Genomic DNA, 19,633 nt, shown 5'->3' with positions numbered 1-19,633 from the left:
TGCTGACCTGGCTCCCACAAGATCATCAGTAGCACACCTACAAAAGCAGGGTCTCCTAACCAGGCTGATGATATTCAGGATGATCTCAGCACGACAGGAGATGAAACATGCAGAATCTCTCTTTACATCATACTCTAGACATCCTGAAATGTCCTTTTGCCATTAATATTGCATAACTGCTACTCCCTTAAAAGACATATGGGTGACATAAGCTATCTCACTGACAGGCACGCAGTGATGAATCATTCTTTTAAGGACTAACAATTACAAATTTTATAATCTCATATTTAGATGTCACCCCCCTCCTCTGGGCCCCTTTGCATGGAAACCTAGTTTGTGACCATTTCTTGGAATTGTAGGAATTTGCAAAGGTTTTTAAAAACTTATCATTAAAAAACCTTAAATGAGATAGAGAGCAACTAAGCAAATGGATAACACAAGGACTTTCATATTTTTGACCCCTGCATTCTTGCCTCCTAAGTCAGGGCTTTCCAATAAGAACAACCATGAGAATCCATAAAATCAATCAGAATTCAGCAACGCTAGAGCTCTGCATTATGCTTACTTACAGTGTTGTTAAAGTCTCACAAGTTCTACACAAAACATAAAAAGAACATAGGAAGTAAAAGCCTCCTTTTTTTCATATGAGTTATGATTCAGCAGTCTCCCAAGGAACAAAGCTAAAACCAGTCTTTCCAAAGGGAAGTGGATTTCTGAACCCAGATTTTGCTTTTAGTTTTTCCTTAAGGATGAATATTTGGGCCATCTTAGAAGTTTATTTATTGAGACAATGAAACAGCACCTAATAACACTTACAGACTATGGCATGCAAAGAGCTAAATGCTATTTCATTATGCACTTCACATTTTCTGAGTCTATTCATAGTCTGATTTTTATTAAATTATAATAAATGAAATTTAAAACATCACAGTGATGGCTACCAGAAGTCAACCTGGTAGAGGAGAAAAATTCTACCATTTTGATTTCTAGCTTAGTTTAATATTAATAGTCACTAGTTTGATTGCTTGAAAACACTGTTTGAAGTGTCAAATGGCTGAGTGACAAGGCAGACTACTCCATAAAAGCTTCTTGTTGAGAATGCACACAGAGTTTCTGCTAAGATTCATTTTTGGTCTGACATTACCTAAAAAAAAAAAAAGTATTTCTGATAATGGTGAAAATGCTCATAAACCCTAAAGAAAACCAGGATTCATCTCATTCAGAATTATGTATCAGAAGGTAAGAAGAACAGAAAACACATTTTTGTCAATTTTCAGCTACTGTAAAATTCATAATGCTGAGGTTACTGCTGGATACCCTCCTTCTGAGACAGCGGGGCCTCTTACTGTTCTAACAAGTGCAGTTTCTATTCAATATATGTTTTTAATGTATATTTTTAATGTGTAAATACAATAGAAAGCCTCTTTTTCTCCTAAGAAGTTCTAAATATTTAGTCAGGTTTAGTTATTATTAAAAGGAAATACCGTAGCTTTTGTTGTATCTCTGGTATTATTATTTCTGCTATCCTACGACAATTTCAAAATTTTTCTTATGTCCACTCAAAAATAGCTTCAAAGAGGAATGTAACATGATGACTGAGGTGAGGAGTTCATCTTAAGTCAAGTACCTTGTTTTTTGCAAGCGTCCAGTGCCAAACAATTATGGGAAAAGAACATTACAGACTAACACTTCCATCAGTATACACTGTCATACACACGTCAGCATTTGCTTCTTAATCTCTTTTATGCTGCTGTTCCAAGAGGATGCATGCAGGTTTCCTAGAACCTGGCAATTAGAATAGATTCAGCTCCATGCGTAAGCAGCATTGAGAGCAATGATTTACGTGCCCTCACTGTATAAAGGCTTTGTGGGGTCTGTGCAGGACACTCACTCTGAAAGCAAAGTTTGGGGCAAGATGAATGTCTCTACAAGCTAAATAAAGCAGCTTATTCTGGGATTGCAGTTTTGTGCAGTGCTTGTTTCCAGAAGCATACATCAGACTGTTAACCTCCATACTGGAGCACCTCTTTCCAGAGTCAGCGGACTGATCTACCACATAGATCCAGCAAACGAGGCCTCAGGACACCTTTGCTCAGACAATACCTTCCTTGATGGAGTCTTAGACATCAAGACAACTGTGCAGACCACTCCGAGTGCCTATGTGGGCAAAACTACAACTTCATTCCATTTGCATGGCTCAGACTTTTGAGGTGACAACGGTTTCATCAAAAAGTCTCTTTTGAATCTATGCACATAACTATGTGTACAGAGTGCAAAATAGTGACAGCTACACTAATAGATACAAATCATTTAAACAGTGGCTTCAGCTATAGACGTTCATAGTATCAAAATCATTTCTGTAAAAGATATCTAACATTCTTACCTCCCAATCCATGTAGTCACACACATCTTCAAAGTTAGTGAGTAGAGACACTGAGCAGAAAAGCCGTGGCAGTTCATCCCTCGTCATTGGGGGGAAACGACTATCTTTAAGGGCACTGTTGGAGACAAAACAGAATTTCAAAGGATTTTTTTTTTTTTAAATTTCAAGGATCTAATCTGAAGAGTAGAAAGGAAAAAAAAAAATCCTGATGAAATGATAACCAGTTTGATAACCCAGTCACCAGTGTAACACACTGATCAACATTCCCAATCTTTTCCTTAGACATTTGTTTTGGTTCTTGGCTGGCCAATCAGATGATGTTCTGAGGGTCATTCCTTCCTGAGCTGGTTTTGCTACTGTGACAATCTTATTAATGAACCAGCAGAAAACTTTTGCAAAAAGTTACAAAAGCAATAGCTCTTCCACTTGCAACATGTAAACCCCTTTCAAAAAGGATTGAATTTCACAACAGAAAGTGGAGAGGTAAGTTCTATAGCCGGCAGTGATCAAACACTTAATAGAGTAATCAAATTGTAGAACTTAATTTTTCAGTGGAAAAAGAAAAAAAACAAACAAGCAGAACATTCTCTAAAAACGACTGGTATTCATGCTTACTAGCAAAGGTGAATATAAGAAGGTGAAAACATCCAAGGGCTCTACAGACCTGTAAACCTACAGGACTCAAGGAGGTTCTGCAAAGCAGATGTCATGATTAGTAACAGGGAAGCTTGTAAACAGCTAATCCATGGCTGACATACCATTCTACAGACAAACACACCTAGCAGGGTAAAATCCACACCGAGGGGAGCTGCCTGTGCACAGGCCAGCACGCCTGGAAACACACAGCAGTTAACAGACAGCAAGCAGTGCCATAAGTAAGAACATTTGTAAAAACCTACTTGCATAAGTTTGGTTAAGAACCAGTTAAATTGGCAAAGGGAAGGTTAAAGTGAGGATGGCATCTCAATCTTTTATTCTCTTAAGTTTTGAAGCATGGTGTGAATACAAACATGCTCATCTCCAACAAAAACAGTGATCTGCTAACTGAGCTTTTGGATGAGTAAAGAGAATTTAAGAGACTTACTGAAATACTACCAAGCTCTTCATGTGTCTCATTGTTTCATCTAACAATTAGATGGTTCTTAATCGTTTTACTTGGCCTGGAGCCAGTGGCTGCCATTAGCTGATATAATCACAGCCATGGTGTTAGAATAATGGCTGCAGGCTCTGCACCAGAAATCACCATTTTGTATAAAGAGTAATAGAACTTCATTAAAGCAGGCCATGTAAGGACACATGAGGAAAAAAAAAATCATGTAAAGTATAACTAAAGGAAATCATCATATGTATAACTAGAAACAGTTTCCCATCAAGAACTAATACCATACACTGCAGAGTTAAAAACAGAACCTACATTTTTCTGGGGCGGGTTGAAGGCAGGTTTTTTGCAGCAGATATGCTACAATTACAAAACACAACGTAGTATTGAAACTCAGAAGTCTTTCTCTACACAGACCTGTGAAGAACTGGGAACACTAAAGAGATTTAAAGCATAAGGCCAATAATATTTAACTAATGACTTCCACTGAAGATATATCTAAAGTAGGTAATTCTAATGGGATTTTCCAGGCTAGCTTTGAAATTGCTGGAACCAAGCAGAGTTACCATCCTCTGCTCTCTGATGGCTCAGAGCAACATCAGAGATAACTCCTATAGCCACAGCATACCAGCAACATCCCAAAATACCAACAACCTAATTCAGCTTTCAAATCCCCCCACATGGTAGGGAAAATAAATAAATAAATATATATGTGTAAAGGGAGGACACTCAGAACACAAGGACAGCTCAAACCAAAAGTCTATCTAGATATAAGTCATAACCAACAGCAGTTAGCAAAATCAATGAATAAAAGAACATGGTCATAGCAAATGTCCAGGGGTACCTTCCTAGAATACTGTCCAGGAATCCAGTTATTTATATCTTAGGTATTTTGAGACAGAGCTGGGATCTCTGTATTTTAGAGGTCTTCTGAATTTTATTTAGTAAGTTCATGTACACATACTTTTAACATTTTACCCCCTTTTATAATTAAAAAATTATGCTTGGAAACCCCAATCCTCTTCAAATCCATTGCTATTACAAGTTTGCTTATATGCAGATGGCTCATTTCCCCAAGGTCTGCTGCATCTCTGTCATACAAACAATATTTGTGAACACTGTACTGAGAAACACCCAGACAGACAAGCATTAGTTCATCAACAAACAACAAATCCAGTTATCTTAAACAACTGTACGCACAGATATTGCTAATATTACTTTAAATCTATTTCTCATAATTTATGCAACAATCTTACCAAGCAAAACACTTCCCATATTGCAAGAATTTACAACCTTCAGAAGATATTTTTTTTTCCTTTTCTTTTGTACAGCTTGGTACTAGGAGCTTCTTTGAATTCCACTCCCTCAAGCTGCCAAAATCCACTGTGGATTTCAACGTTTTGAGGCAAAGGTTGTGTGCTGTGGGTGTAAGCCTGATCCCCACAAAGCTAGCAGCAAGTCTCCAGCAAATTCCCACTGACCGAAGATCTGCTGCACTGGCATTGCTAGATGAGAAACCATCTGTAATTTAACATTCATCAAGTTGTGCAGAAACAAACCTCACCCCATGCTCATGTAAGCCACGTCTCACAGAACCATAGAATATCCTAAGCTGGAAGGGACCCATCAGGATCATCAACTCCTGGCCCTGTGCAGGACACCCCAGCTCAGCTACTCCACTTAAATGCTGAGCTAATAATTCGAGACAAGATGAGCGAGGTCATGACAAATTTAAATATTGATAAAAAGCTGAGATTTGAAACCTTCAGGTGAACACTGTGGGAGCAGGAAGATGCACAAAGGTGTAAAAGCCTCAGGCACACAGAGGCAGCCAAGTGGTTCAGTTCCAGTGAAAGCAGTGCCATGCAGAGTGACCAGCACACACCAAGCAGCAAGCTCAGCTGGCCTGCTCCATTCTCCAGTAATGACACTGGCACAAATACCTTGTCTTCATGTAACCACCTCACAAGAACTAAAATATTACTATCAAATGATGGAGTGATTTCAGTTATAACTAACTCCTGCTGAACTGCTAGGTGCTATTCCATCTGTACAGCATGCTGGAAAATTCCTCCTCGACACCTCCAAGACTACAGACACTGGTGCACAGATCCTGCCTCAACACTCCTGCTGCTGGAGGTAAGCGAGATATCTGGCAGAATAAGACCACAGATTTGAGTAACAGCCTCTGACATCACTGTGACTACACAGAGTATTGCTGTTATTTTATTCCTCCTGTCCCTGTCTTCAAGCCCTTTTTGTCTTTCAAAACAGCTTGGCCTCCGTTGTTTCATAAGTAAAACCAAAATTTACCTGGAGAAATTTGTGCTGATAATCAGCAACTGGAAAAAAATGTACTGAAGGGAAATGCCAACAAGAGAGCATTTATTTATACTGATTAGCTACACATGAAATGCCATCTGCTAACAATGAAATACTGTCTACTAACAAAATTTATGAGACAATAATTGTATCAGGTGCCAGTTTTAGAAGAACTGCCTTAAAACCTTGTAACCTTTTCCTAATGAATTTGGGCACCACATACTATTTTAAAACTTGTGATTTGTTTTAATGTGCTCTATATTACAGTTAGAGTACCAGCCATCTCAGTCATTCTATTATTACTACCATGGCCCCAACTCTACAGTAAGTTCCAGATACCTTAAGAAAACCTAAAAGCACACCAGCTTCGTATCATCTCATCACAGATGAACTGCTTTCATTTTTGCCTTTCTCAATGCCTGGTTAGCAGGAGACATATGGCATTAGAGATGCTTCCCTTCAGGACTCAGCCACTATCCTTAAGTTTAAACTTCATCTCTGTGGGTAGCAAATAAATCACCATCTATGGCTGTTCTGACAGTGCCAGTGGAACAAGCGGATGGTGCCCAGTAGTTCCTCAAGGGCAGCTGTCCATGTTGTACAAACCTCAGCTCGCAATGCTTGACAGACTGACATCACTCTCAGAAGTGTCAGCAGATGTCAACATTTAGTCCAAGGATAAAAATCCTTGCATGACTTTTACTTTTGCCATTCTTGTTCTGGGAAGAAAGAGTATCAGTTTCTACAGGCAGCAGTTTAGCACTTACCATACACCTCACACACTCTACGAACATCTGGATGGAAATTCAGACCTGGGCCTCCCCTGACATGTCACTGCACTTGGCATGTATCTCCTGGTGACCAACTCACAGTGAGCAGAAAACAAGACAAGGCAATGCTTGCCTTCCTCAAAAGCTCGTCACTGGTCTGAGCTCAGAATAAAAAATCACCATATAACTGTGTGTCAACATTCTTAAATGGCACAGGAGACTTAGGTGCCTGTACTTTCACAGCCTTAGAATTTGATTTTACTGTCTTATTCAATGCTGTCTTTTTCTGTCAATTCTTCTTTTAGAAAAAGGAATGAAATCTGCCATGTTAAATACCAAGTTAAAAAATATGAACTCCACAATTTTTATGTTAAACTTAGAATTAAGGAAGGGCAAGTGGAATTAACTAGCAAAAGAAGTTGGAAAAATTAGGGGAATTAAAAAAATACTTTCAAAGAAAATGCCCCCTAATTTTAAAAGCATTTTCTAGGCTGTCTGTTCTTTATTCCTCCATGCCCAGAAATAATTTACATATACTGCTGCTGACTAAATGGAAGTACATGGTACTGAAGAGTTGAAAAGAGGCAGTGCCAAGCAAGGGGAATTCTAGCTGGCCAATAAAAGGGCATTAGTTTTTCCACATAACACTCTGCTCCATGTTAAAAGTGAAGCAAGCAAAGTCAGAATTGAATCCTGTTCAAGGAAAACTATTTTTAGACACAAAATGCATGCACGCACACGCATGGCCTTTCTAGTTAAATATTTATGCAGTCTTGGATGTCCTAAGATCAAGTAATTGCCAGTTAAGAAAAAAACCAGAACAAAGTGTTACTCAACTATCAGTTTTTCTTCAGCTGAGCCCTACTATGACAAATTTCAGCTTTTCTTCAAATGAAGTTTATTTGGCTATAGAAAATGTTTATCAGTAATCCCATTTCCAAGGATCACCCCTCCTTATATGGGATATAAAAAGCTTGCAAACACTTTAAAGACACTGAGACTATAGAAAGAAAAGGGAATTGTTTGAATTATTTTGAGTTGCTATGACAAACAGCATGATGGTTAGAAAAAAAAATTATATTCCTTATATATTTATGTTCCTTAAGACTACATCTTGTTTTCTATAAAATACCACTAGAGAAGCTCTTAGAATAGCCTGAAATGATAGTACATTCAGGTGAACTAAAATGAAATACATCATTGTGTTCTCCATCCATAATTTCTGTAGGCTAAAAAAATGCCTTTAAAAAAAAAAAAAAGCTTCAGTCTTTAAGAACCTAGGGCTCTTACATGTGATGTAGCAGATGGGTAACAAACAGTAGAACATGAATTGGGGAAATAAGCAGTAGTAGTGGAGTTTCACTTCTCTGTTTAGAAATGCCCCAAAATCCTTGATTGAATTTAAAAGATCCTTTAAAAGAGTTTGATAGCATATAAGTATCAAAAATAGTAAAGAAGGATTTTGATGCAGATGAATGGAAGCATTAAATGAATTAAATTCCTAGTATTTTACTCATTGTTATTTAACAACAAACATTAACAATAAAATTTCTCACTAAAGCTCTTTTTAGGGGACAGTCACATCTACAGACCCACGCTGGACAGAGTTTAGATAAAATTAGATACAGTTTGGTACATTGCTGGAAATGACTTTGAAGGCTTAAACATGACACGGGAGGAGGAGATGCAAAGGAAGCTGTCAAACACTGGGCATGATGTAAGTAATACTCACTTTTATAGGAAGTGTGAATGAGGCAGAGACAGTAAGTGACTCATGCAATTTAGGAGGCTTACACAGTGAGTCAGTGACAGAACTGAGAACAGAATCCAAGATCCCTGACTCCTAAAAATCTACTTTTTGTGACAGCCTCTCTTTCACTGTCTGCTCAGCCTACCCTGTAGAAACACAGCTCCCAGAGAATTAATCAAAACAGAACTGATAAATTTAATCCAATTTAAAAATTAATTTTCCGTTACTTTTTTAGTTCACTCTCTTACAGTCAATTTTCTCTTAACCGGTTTCCAATACCGAACACAGTTAAACCAAACCATAACTTTCTGGCACCTAAATCATTTTTCAAATATCATCAGTAGACATACGAAGAGTAGGCTAAAGGTCTTATTTTACAAACTATTACCCTCTTCTCATAAACAGTACCTTGGAACAACTTTCAGATGGTAGGGAAAGGACTTAAATGCTACCAGCTCTTCATTTAGATCAGTAAGTATAACCCTGAGATTCTGGAACTTTTTCACTGAGTGAACTAAGCTTAGTAGAATTACCTTTGAAGATGTATTTAACAAAGAAATGGCCCTGTGTCAATGAACTCAGCCCAAAGGGCCCACATATTGTTCTTCAATTAATTCAAAACAGCCTGAAACTAATGAGTGGCAAACTCACTGGACTTTAGGGAACAGTGAAGAAATGACAACAGCAAGAGACACTTGGTCCCAGGGTTTCAGAGGGAAAAAAAAAAAAAAAGGTATTTATTGTTCCATTGCTGGGTTACTGAGCAGTGAAGTTAGTTCAGATTTTTACTTTTTCATTCAGTAACTTCAATAAGGAACACTTAAGCAGACCACCAGTATTTTCCTAATGAAAATCAGCTCTCATAGCTTGGTTTGGCAGAGACCAGAGAAAACTAACAGCTTCCAAGTCATGACATGCAATTGATTTTTAAGCCAGAAAAGCAGGGCAGAGTGTGCTCTACTTCAAAAAGTGAAATTATTATGAATACAATCCTCCTAGCTGTCCGCATAAGGCATCAGACAGCCCAACACAACCCCCACAGGTCAGCCTTCTACCGACTTTTATTTATGACCAGCAGAATTTTGCCAACTTAAATGGAGATTTCAAGGAGTGATTTACATGCAACAACAAATCACTTGAATGCAAGGAAAAAGAATTTATTTATATTGTCTTTTTTTTGGGTCAGACTGGAAAAATTTCCAGGAAACAAAACAACTGTGAATGACGTGTTTTTCCTGAACCCTCCCTTACATTTGGGAGACAGAAAGGGAAAGAACAACATTTATACTTCCTGCACATTATGTTGCTAAGTGGTAGTCACAGGGTAAAAAAAGAAATACACACTTGTTGTGGGGCACAGAAACACATCTCTGAAGTTCTAGCTGATTTTATCAGCACTGTGCAGCAGGTAACAGCAACAGCATTCCAGGTGGGACAAATAAAATACTGATCTGGAATTTTGGCTCTTGAATCTAATTATTTATTTTTTACTCCACAAAAGTGAAGTATGCCAGAAAGTCTCTCTTCTCCCAACCTGTCTGAAATCAGACATGTAACTTAATAGGAAGAAGGAATATCCTGCTACTCTATTTTAGACAGTTACTTAAGCTTTGAAAAGAATACCATTCTTCTAAAAGACAAAGCGGAGCACGTATATAAATTAAGCACTTAGAAAAGCTCGTCAGAAAAGGCAACCTACGTTGGCTACATAAGACAATTAAGACTCTATTTTAGACAGCCAGAGGCTCCTAAAATAAGCTGTCTGTATGTTCTCCTTATTTAACAGCTTCAGTTATATTAAGAATATTTTTATGTGCACACATGTATTGTGGAAAACATACCCACAATTAAAAATTAAACCATACTGGTATTGCTCACAATGTTCTGGGCCCTTGTTTTTCTACAAAAAAGTACACGAGTTGTTTAAATCTAAAGACACCTTTACAGAATATTTCTAGGGGTACTTAAAATTTCCAAACAAATCCTTATTTAATTTTTTATTCTAGCTACATGGTACAGATCCACTCCAGAGCACAAAGGACTGACATGGTCTGAGACGCTGCTCAGGAATTCTGTAGTCATTCTGAGTATCTGCTAAGACACAGAGCTAATGCGCACCTGCCCAGGGACAATGGGCTGAAATTCCTGGGAGTTTAACTACTGCTGGTTCTTCAGCTGGGTCTGTCAGCCTTGTGTACGTAGCAGATGAAAACTCAAACTCCTCACTGACTCACTGTTACAAAATTTAAGAAAAGAAAGCTCACAAGCATGAAGCTGTAAAAGCCAACACTCCCATAAATTCTGGGCTTTTTAGCAGCAAGAAACAAAGATGTTTTTTCTACTGCTCTGACAATTACCCAGAGAAATATTCTATCACACTGTACCAAATAAATCTAGTTCATCATTATGCCATGATGATATTACACTGTGTGGACATGACGCCTGAAATGAATTTCTCTTTCTTTCTGCCATAAAGTACCAAGGAAACAACAAAGGTTGCATGAAGAGGTTCTTGAAGTTTAGGAGAAATTTGTGTATGTGCTGGCATAGACTTCAAGTGGAAAAGTATGATCACAGAAGTCACAGCTGCTGTAACCTGTTCCCATTAAAAAATTCAGTTAAAACTAAAAAAACCAACAAAGTAATACTGTAGGTTCCTGATTACATTCATAAGAGTCAAGTTTCTATGACTTTAACTTCCTTACTGTTTCCTGAAACCAGAAATCTTACACTATACTGCTTCTGTGGCTCTAAAGGACTTATCAACCTTTCAAAAGGCCAAATAAGGTAAAGACTCAATTTTTCTCACAGTTTTAGTCCTGCAGAGCATGAGGGTATCATTTTGCATTACTATACAATATACCCTATTACACCAGAAAAAAAAATTAAAATCTTAAACTATGCTAACTTCAAGATGCAGCAGAGCTTCAATAACACTTCAGAGGTACACCCTGACACAGGTGTGCTAAATCCAAAATCTTCCCATCACACAGCGCAGTGAGAGAGGGAGGCAGCTTGGAGCACAGCACAGCCCAGAGTGAGCAGTTACTGTGCATTTGCCCAGGGGCAGGCAGAGAGCTGTAACTCCTTGTTTCATCTACCCCATACTGTAGAAGCTGAACCAAGGCAGTTTGGGACATCCACTGCCCCACAGCTGCCTGCACTGGGAACTGCTCAGCATGGACCACAAACAACATCTGACTACAAGGGAAGATCAGGTCAGCAGCTGTATACAGGACTTTCTTCATAGGGGGCAGCTTCTTTTCTGCCTTTACCTGTATTGTCCCTCACCTGTCCCTGCATCATACATCCTGTTGGGATAAATGACAGTGGAATTCACAAAGGCATGACAGTTTATGCCATAAACATTCAGAAAGCTGAAAGGTGTCAATTGCCACAGAAATGGCCTTGTTTTGCTACATAAAAACCAAAGCCACAGCACTTAAAACAATCTCCCAGCATAACACAGTGATTGTCACAGTGACTCCAGACGCTTGTTTAAAAACTGAGCGACAAAACTGACCAGGGTTTGGTGTGTATGTTTTTGTTTGGTGAACATATGATAACAGACTAGTCAGAAAACTCTAATTGAGCTCCAACTGGACTAAATTGTAATGTCACTAAAAGGCTTTCCAGCAGATGGCAAAGTTTAGATAATCAACAAAAATGAACTGCTCAATTACACTTAGAACCACACAGCTTGAGCAATGTTAACCACCCAAATCCCTAGGAACATAAAAAGAAATCCCTAGAATTCTCTACATCTCCAGCATGTCTCTCAATATTGACCTAAGATCATTATTTTACCCCAAAACAGATACTGAAGTCAACACAAAAATCTTTAAGGCCACATAATCACTGAATTCAATTCTCATTTAGGCAATTCACAAGATATTGCTCCCACTCTAAAGCCGCATTCAAGTCATAATTTTATAAAAGAACAAATTAATGAGGTATTTTTAATTTATTATGAACTTTAAAAAGACCTCATCTTAAGAACATACAGAAAAATGTTTCTAAATGTCACAGCAATGCAGTTATATGTAAATACAGGAAAATAATTTAAACATTTACATCTTCAATTTCCTGCAGCTTGCAAAAAGAGGGTCTTTTTTAATTGTGCTGCTGAGATTCTACAACAAAAGAGTACTTCACTTTCTCAACACTTCTTTTGTCACCAGAAACACTATATTTTTATGTAAAAATATGATAGTTGAATTTTTATTGCTCAGTTTCAGTACTGTTTGCCACAAACACTGAAGCTGTGTTTTTTTGATCAGGACTTTGAAACCACAGTGATGGACAAATTAAATATGCATAATCAGGTTAAATATAAGGAAAGCAACAGGCATGGTAGATTATGCAGTAAATCAATTAAGAAGGACAAATATCATAGAATCACAGAATAGTTCTAGGTTTGAAGGGACCCTAGAGATCATTTCATTCCCTGCTGTGGGCAGGGACACCTTCCACCAGACCAGGTTGGCTCAATCATATTTGCTTACCTGAGGTATTGCAGAAAATAGTTAACAGAAAAAGATTAAGACAAGAAAACATGCTGGAATATGGAGGTATTAGTAAATATAGTCTGAGAAATGAAAGGTGACAGAATTCAGGCTTGAAATTCTTCAACAAACACATAAACTGAGAGTAACCCAAGGTCCACACTGCTTTACAGTCTAGAATATGACCACTCAAAATACAGAACACAGAATAATATCCTGGCTTGTTTCCCAAGATTTGTGTTTCATCAGTATCTCAACTCAACTTGGATTATGTTTAAACCAACTGGTTTTTGGCTAAATGCAATCTCTTACACATACTGCGAGTGCATCTGCAAAGAGTTGCAGATCTGACTGTTGTCAGTGTAGAGGATGATGTATGAGCTCATAGCATCTTACTAATTCTCAGTGTTTTTATAAATATAGTAAAAGACAGGCACAAGATGAATCCCTTGTGGCACATCACATGTAACAAGACCTCAGGGAAAGAAAAGGTCCTTCCTTATTTCGCGAGAGTTTTTGTTTCTATGCACTTGCTCCCGCTATCATGAAACTATTCTAGAATGCAGCCATCAGAACTGCTGCATCAACAGAATTTAATTCCTATTTAAGGCAACAAAAAAGGCTTAACATTTTCTCTGTTCCTTTGGTATGCGTGCACATTTTTATTTCATATATGAATCCCATTAACAGGTCAAGCTATGACATTACTTCTACAAATCCCCAATTAAAAAATAGAGTAAGTTTTAGATACATAAACACATTCTATATATCTGGAAGCTTTGCTTTCTGCATTTCCTTCCCTTTATCTTCCACACACAAAGAAGTTGTCTCTAAGCCATCTTCTTATTCTCCTTTTAGCAACTCTGCCACTTCTCTCTCGCTCACGAGAGCGGGTCACGATTCCATCCTTTTATTCCTTCCAGATTCCTGTCACAATTCTGTCTGCCTGGGGTGGCACGCTCTGTGCCACCTGCTACCTACTCAGCTTACAGAAGTGCCTGGATGGGGCATTCGCAACTCACTCTTATCTAAGGTCAAGATGCCCAAGCAACAGAACATTTGCAAGCTCAGATAAACAGTACATTCAGTTCCAAGTCTGCCAGCTGTCACTCTGTATATGTTTTTCACTCTAAACCAGGTTTTGAGTAGCAAATAAAAACAGCTGGAGTGGAATGAAAAGGAAGTTCTGAAATGAAGAAAAGGCAAAAGGTCCAGGTTAGGCTACATCTGTCTGTGACCTCAAAAAACTGTAACTCAAGTATTCAAGGAATGCATTTGAATCAACAGCATTATATACATTTGAAAAGTCTGCTTATGAATTAAATATTTTAAATAACATCTTCTTAGAGAAACTACAGGCCAAATTCTTCTGCCTTTGAAGGTAGTAGAGTTTTGCCATTCACTGCAGTAATGTCTAAACGAGGAAAGGACTGTTGTGTCCATGTGTCTATTCAGCTTTTAACTACCATGAACATCTCACATTGCTACATATGTTTAACTGAGGGAACAGTACCAAGAGCAACTGAATCCCAACTACTCAATGTTAAATGAGGATACAGTGTGGATACATAAAAAATCGTTTAGTCATAATCATACCATTAGAGATACAATTCAACACATCTATCTAAAGTGGTTAATATTTAAATGGAAATAGATGTCATCACCTTTCTAAAAAGCAACTCACGAAATGTTTCACCTCCTGAATGTCAGGAATGCTTTAGTCAAACACAGTCTTGTGAAATCATATGTAACAGCTCTTGGAAATTTACATTTTTTGGGGAAAAAGAAAAGATCATGCATTGTAGACTTCCACAAACCTGAAAAGGGTTTTCTGAGCAACAAACCAGAAAGTCACCCTTTTAGTAATTGGAAAAGCCAAGTACACAAAGAGGGGTGGCTCTGGCAAACGAGGCTGCACACGGTGCAGAGACCTCCACAAAGCACAGCTGCTGCTCTTTGCAATGAGGGATTAGCAGTCTAGGTCAAAGGAAAAAAGCCTCTCTGTAGCTAAGTGAGCAAACTGCAGAATGCATCCTCAGCACAGATGAGAAAGGGCCAGCTAACCAGCTTGCAAATTGTGCAGAAGCTTCTGGGAACAGAAACAAAATCAGCGTCAATTTCTTGACAGGGCATGTAAAATATTTCTGGTGAAAAGCAGTGATGCCCTGCTGTAGAACTGAGGTTTCAATGACCTCTCAATTACTTTAAAATTACATTTCTCCTTTCCCTTGTGTTCACTTATATAACAAGCACTTTTTCTTAATGGGAAAACGAACACATTACTTGTGGGGCTTTAACAACAGCATCTGGAAGTAACTGGCCTAGAGATAGCAGCTCTTTTAACTCTAATTCCCTAACAACTGAAGCTGTTAAATGCATACACATATGCACACAGAACTTTTTTCTTACATACAACATTTTAATCTCAACTTTTGCACAATTGAGTCATATTACATTTTGGCTTTACATTGACACTTCAGTTAAATGGGATATAAGCCAATATTAGAAGAAAATAATTGCTAACCTTTTATTACATACTAAATTTAGTTTTATTCTGCATCATTCACTTTAGCATCACTAAATAAAAGAAATGAAGAGTTTCCTGAAGTACGAAACACTGTTTTAATGTATCAGTGTGAATGTATTTCTAACCTGGCTTTTATTTATCACTAAAGCACTGAAAAAGTTACTCACAATTAGGCTGTTATCTAAAGTAGCAAATTATTGCACATTACCAGAACCTTGATGCCTATTTCAGTTTGTGGTATTATAGAAGTCATCAAAATTATTTGAACTAGAAGTACCAGAAAGTTGTACTGGTCAAAAAAACCCAGGAGCTTTTCTTCTTTTCCCCTGTCAAATCAAAACCAAGGGAATTTTAATGAACTGAAAAATGCAATAAAAATAAAAAGTCACCTTTCCTTGCTGGTAAAGAGTTTGCAATACCTGATTTCATATATAAATTTACACAACTGTTAGTAATTGCCATTATCACAAAGGGCACTTTCAAAGTGGCAACTTCTGACAGATGGGAAGTTCCCAGGAGCTGTGCCCAGGCTCAGCAGAGCACTTCTTAACATCTGCACCAGTTCCCCAAGTTCTTGTGGGAGTTATTTATATACTGTACTTCTCCAACCTGAGAGACTGCTTGCGTGACAACTGACCCTTTAATGCAAGTAATCTGCACTAAGAAATAAAGATTATACCATTGCACTGGAACAGCAAACCTAAATTTAAGTATGTGAGCTGACACTTTGTAGCCTACGTATTATATTTAAGACACAGGCACATGTCACCATTCCCCCACAGAGAATATCCTTGCTTGAAGAACTGAGTGTTAGCAGTCCTACGGAAATTTGTACTGATGGCCAAAAAAAGCTTTTCTCCACCATGGTCAAAAGCTATTCTCTACATGTAAATTACAACTATATTAAGAAAAGTTTTAATGAAAAATTTTGAAAATTCACATAAAAGTAGGAATCTTTGAGATTAGAAATATTTTTGGTTCTACAACAAATATTTCTAAGTAATGGTTTATTTACATACTTTTGTAGCAGTAGATGCTTTGTGAACTGCATCAATACACAGTTATTTACAGAGCTAAAAAAAATAATCTAAGTACATTCAGTTTATTTCTAAAATAAAGCCTATCAAAAATATACACTTGTTTAGAGTGTATATAGCACTCCATACATTTTCCTAAGGAGTACAGTTGAAAATGGCAGAATCTGGAAAGTGCATCTGCAAGTCAAAGGAAAGAGACAAACCTGGAGTGCTTCTTTCCCTAATATTATATTTTTAAATTAATGTTAGAAAAGAAAAACCTGGTTATTTTCAGGCAAAGTATATATTTTCCCGTAAAACGCAGCAGATAAACTGGAGTAAAACTCCAGTTATTTGTCAATGATGAAGTTCAAGACAGTCCTTCAAGACTTTCCTGTGTGTTTTTTCTCCCTCCCCACTCTGAGGTCACTTCCTCACAAATACACATGATATGAGTTGAAACAGTGCAGAGTGATTGGGCCTTTAAGACTTTAGGACTACCTCAGAAATGGTGCTTAACTTTAGAGGTCTTCAGACATTCTTCAGCATTTTATATGGCCGCCTGTGTTCCAGCAGTGGATAGGCTATTTCTTCTTCTTCCAAGAGTTTTTATACCATCTTAACTGCACAGCTCTCGTAAAGGACATAACTTCTCTCTTCCTAGTGTCAACAGGAACAAATTTTAGAAACAGGTATCTGTCAGTACTATTTAAAAATACCAGAAAACTCTGCCACAGTTTACAAGAGCATTTTAACTCTCACTACTCTGATCTATGGAAAATGGTAAAAAACAATTTCAAAAGCTTCAACGCCTCTGTGTTAAAGTGAACAGGGATAACAAGGGCTTTTGGAGCCCAGTTCCCCACACCCAGTTTCTGCTATTTCTTCTTTATAGTCTTAAAAGGAAGCATCAGAAAACACCTAAATGGAGGAGGTGCTGACAGACTGAAAACTTTAATTAAGACTCCTTTCCCACAGTGCCTCCCACACAAAGCTGCAGAGTTTAAAGATTTTAACAGCTTATAAGCATGAGACAATTCTTTTTCCTGTGACCTTGCCTAATCTCTGCTAACTGGTATTAAAACATCAGATTTCAGTAAAAATCTTTGAGCCAAAGTATACTTCTACTGGGCAAGGTATCTAATATCCCACAGCTGCACCTTAATTCCCAGAGTCATACTTATGATGTCTCATATTTAGCACATATAAGCACTGGTCAGTCTGTGCAGTGGGATGTTTGACTGCCCTCACAAGAAAGTTGTGGAAAACATCCCTTACTCTATATTAAAAATGAACACCTACTGATAAGCTGAGAACTGCCAGAGAAAAAAACTCACTCAGAAGCAGGTAACTTCTATGCCAACTTTTTCCATTCTGTCCTGTTTCCAAGTGGACAAATCCTTTCTTTACAATGGAAGTGCTCTGAGACACACTTCACCTACACCTCTGCCTGCTGTGAGCACAGTCCTATCTTGTGTTCTGTAGCACTGGCCCATAACTCAGCACATCTTCGTAACACTTCAGAAATCAGTATGTCACTAAGAGTCTCAAAAGAAAGCAAATACCATTATAATAATGTTTTGGTGATGTTCCCCTTAAGACTATTACACAAGAAGATTAAAAAGTTGACTAAAACCCATGGAAGTACCAAGTATCTGTACTAGTAAAGGAAAAGCACGTTACGGCAATATAGAGCTTTGCTAGGAAAGCCAGGGTGGCCAATTCCTCTGCCTCCACCCTCCCTTCCAAACACTTCTGTCAAGTAATATTCAAAGACAAATAAAAATCTGAGTTAGAACCAAACTAGTGTTTCAACTCAACTAGAACTCTGTCTTTGAACTTACAGGGTGTGTATCATTTTGTTCACATAATAGGAGACTGTGTGGGAAGAACACAAAATGCAAGAACATCATGGGAAGGACTAGAGTCACAAATGACATGGCTCCTCCCTGAAACCCATCTGGAAAGTCTGAGTAACTGCTGGGTATCACCAGTTAGTCACATTCAATCAAATTTCAGCAACATCTGATTTATTCCAAATAGCACAAGTTACATCAACTAACGAAAATTATCTTGCTTGAGCATGTCTTTTTCTAAGCACATATTTTATAAGAAGTACATTTTTGAAATTCCCAATTTTTAATGCATTTTTTAAAATAAGATGAAGAAATAAGTATTTCAAATCTGGCCAGTTTCTTTAGTTATACCAAATTCTACTGCTGAGACCTTAAACTTAAGACAGTCTCAGTAAAACCCTCACTAAACTTCATGTGGAACCACTTTATACAGATACAGCAATTTTGCAATAATTTTTAATAATAAAATTTATTTTTCCTTGATTTTCAGGTACCTTTCATGAACAGTCAACTCACAGAGTAAGTTTACTCTACAAAACACAGCAAGGCATTCTCTTGTGCCAAAGCATTCATATTCTATAATTCAGTTTTCCCAGCAAAATAGTAAAATGGTTATCAATATTTGATAACCCTGGATCTATTGAAAAAGCTTTGGGAGAGCATCATTATGCTCTCCTCCTTTCATAAAGATAATAATCTAAGGACTGTCCTTCCATTTGTGGCGTTTTCCTTTGCTTTCTTTAAAGAAGTGTTGCTAAGGAAACAAGACTCTCATCTACCATTAGGTCCAAGGGTCTAGCAAGGTTTTTCTCAGAAATAATAGACCAACAGTTACAAAACGAGTATTTTTTTTTGTTTTGTTTGTTTTTAAATAAAGAAAAAAATTAAGGCAGAATTATTACATTCCCAACACACACAATATGCAAAAACATATATTCCCTAGGGCATGCTCCTCTCTTCTAAACAACAGGATTTTCCTTTCATAACAAAATAAGGAGAAGCATTTAACCAATCATTAAAGCAAAAATTTGGGGGTTTTTTCACTTAAAGAGCCAGTATGGTATTTAGCTTTGCCCTTTGAGAAAAAGCAGCAGACAGTTTTGTTAAACAAGAGTTCCCTGAAATAATGACCTGGCACTGTGCGCACAATATCATTACAGACCTATTTACTGAACTGACTCACACAGAGTAACTAAGCTTGGCTCAATAAATTCAAATTTATATACTTCATTTAGACTTTCTGGTATTGTGGGTTTCCACCACAAACCATTTTACTAATAAACATATATTCCACCAGAACAGATCTTAGGATTTACCCAAAATAAAGTGTTTGTTATCTGTAAAGTCAGTGTCTACAAGTAGAGTCAAAGCAATTAGCTTTTATTGGCTTAGATAAAATTTAAAA

General features: G+C 37.5%; 1 protein-coding gene across 1 annotated transcript in view; it reads right to left on the bottom strand.

Moving 5' to 3' along the window:
• AMMECR1 (AMMECR nuclear protein 1) overlaps positions 1 to 19,633 on the bottom strand; it is a gene marked incomplete at its 5' end in the record, with an annotated part of 75,483 nt that overhangs the window by 13,953 nt on the left and 41,897 nt on the right. Inside the window, one exon of the mRNA XM_082289220.1 lies at positions 2,384 to 2,498. Coding sequence (XP_082145346.1) covers positions 2,384 to 2,498 — 115 coding nt within the window. The remainder of the gene's footprint in view (positions 1 to 2,383; positions 2,499 to 19,633) is intronic.

The sequence above is a fragment of the Coloeus monedula genome (genome assembly GCF_965178545.1).
Source record: "Coloeus monedula genome assembly, chromosome: 12".
Classification (NCBI taxonomy): domain Eukaryota; kingdom Metazoa; phylum Chordata; class Aves; order Passeriformes; family Corvidae; genus Coloeus; species Coloeus monedula.
Note: the sequence above shows the minus strand (reverse complement) of the source record. Positions and strands in the feature narration are given on the sequence as shown.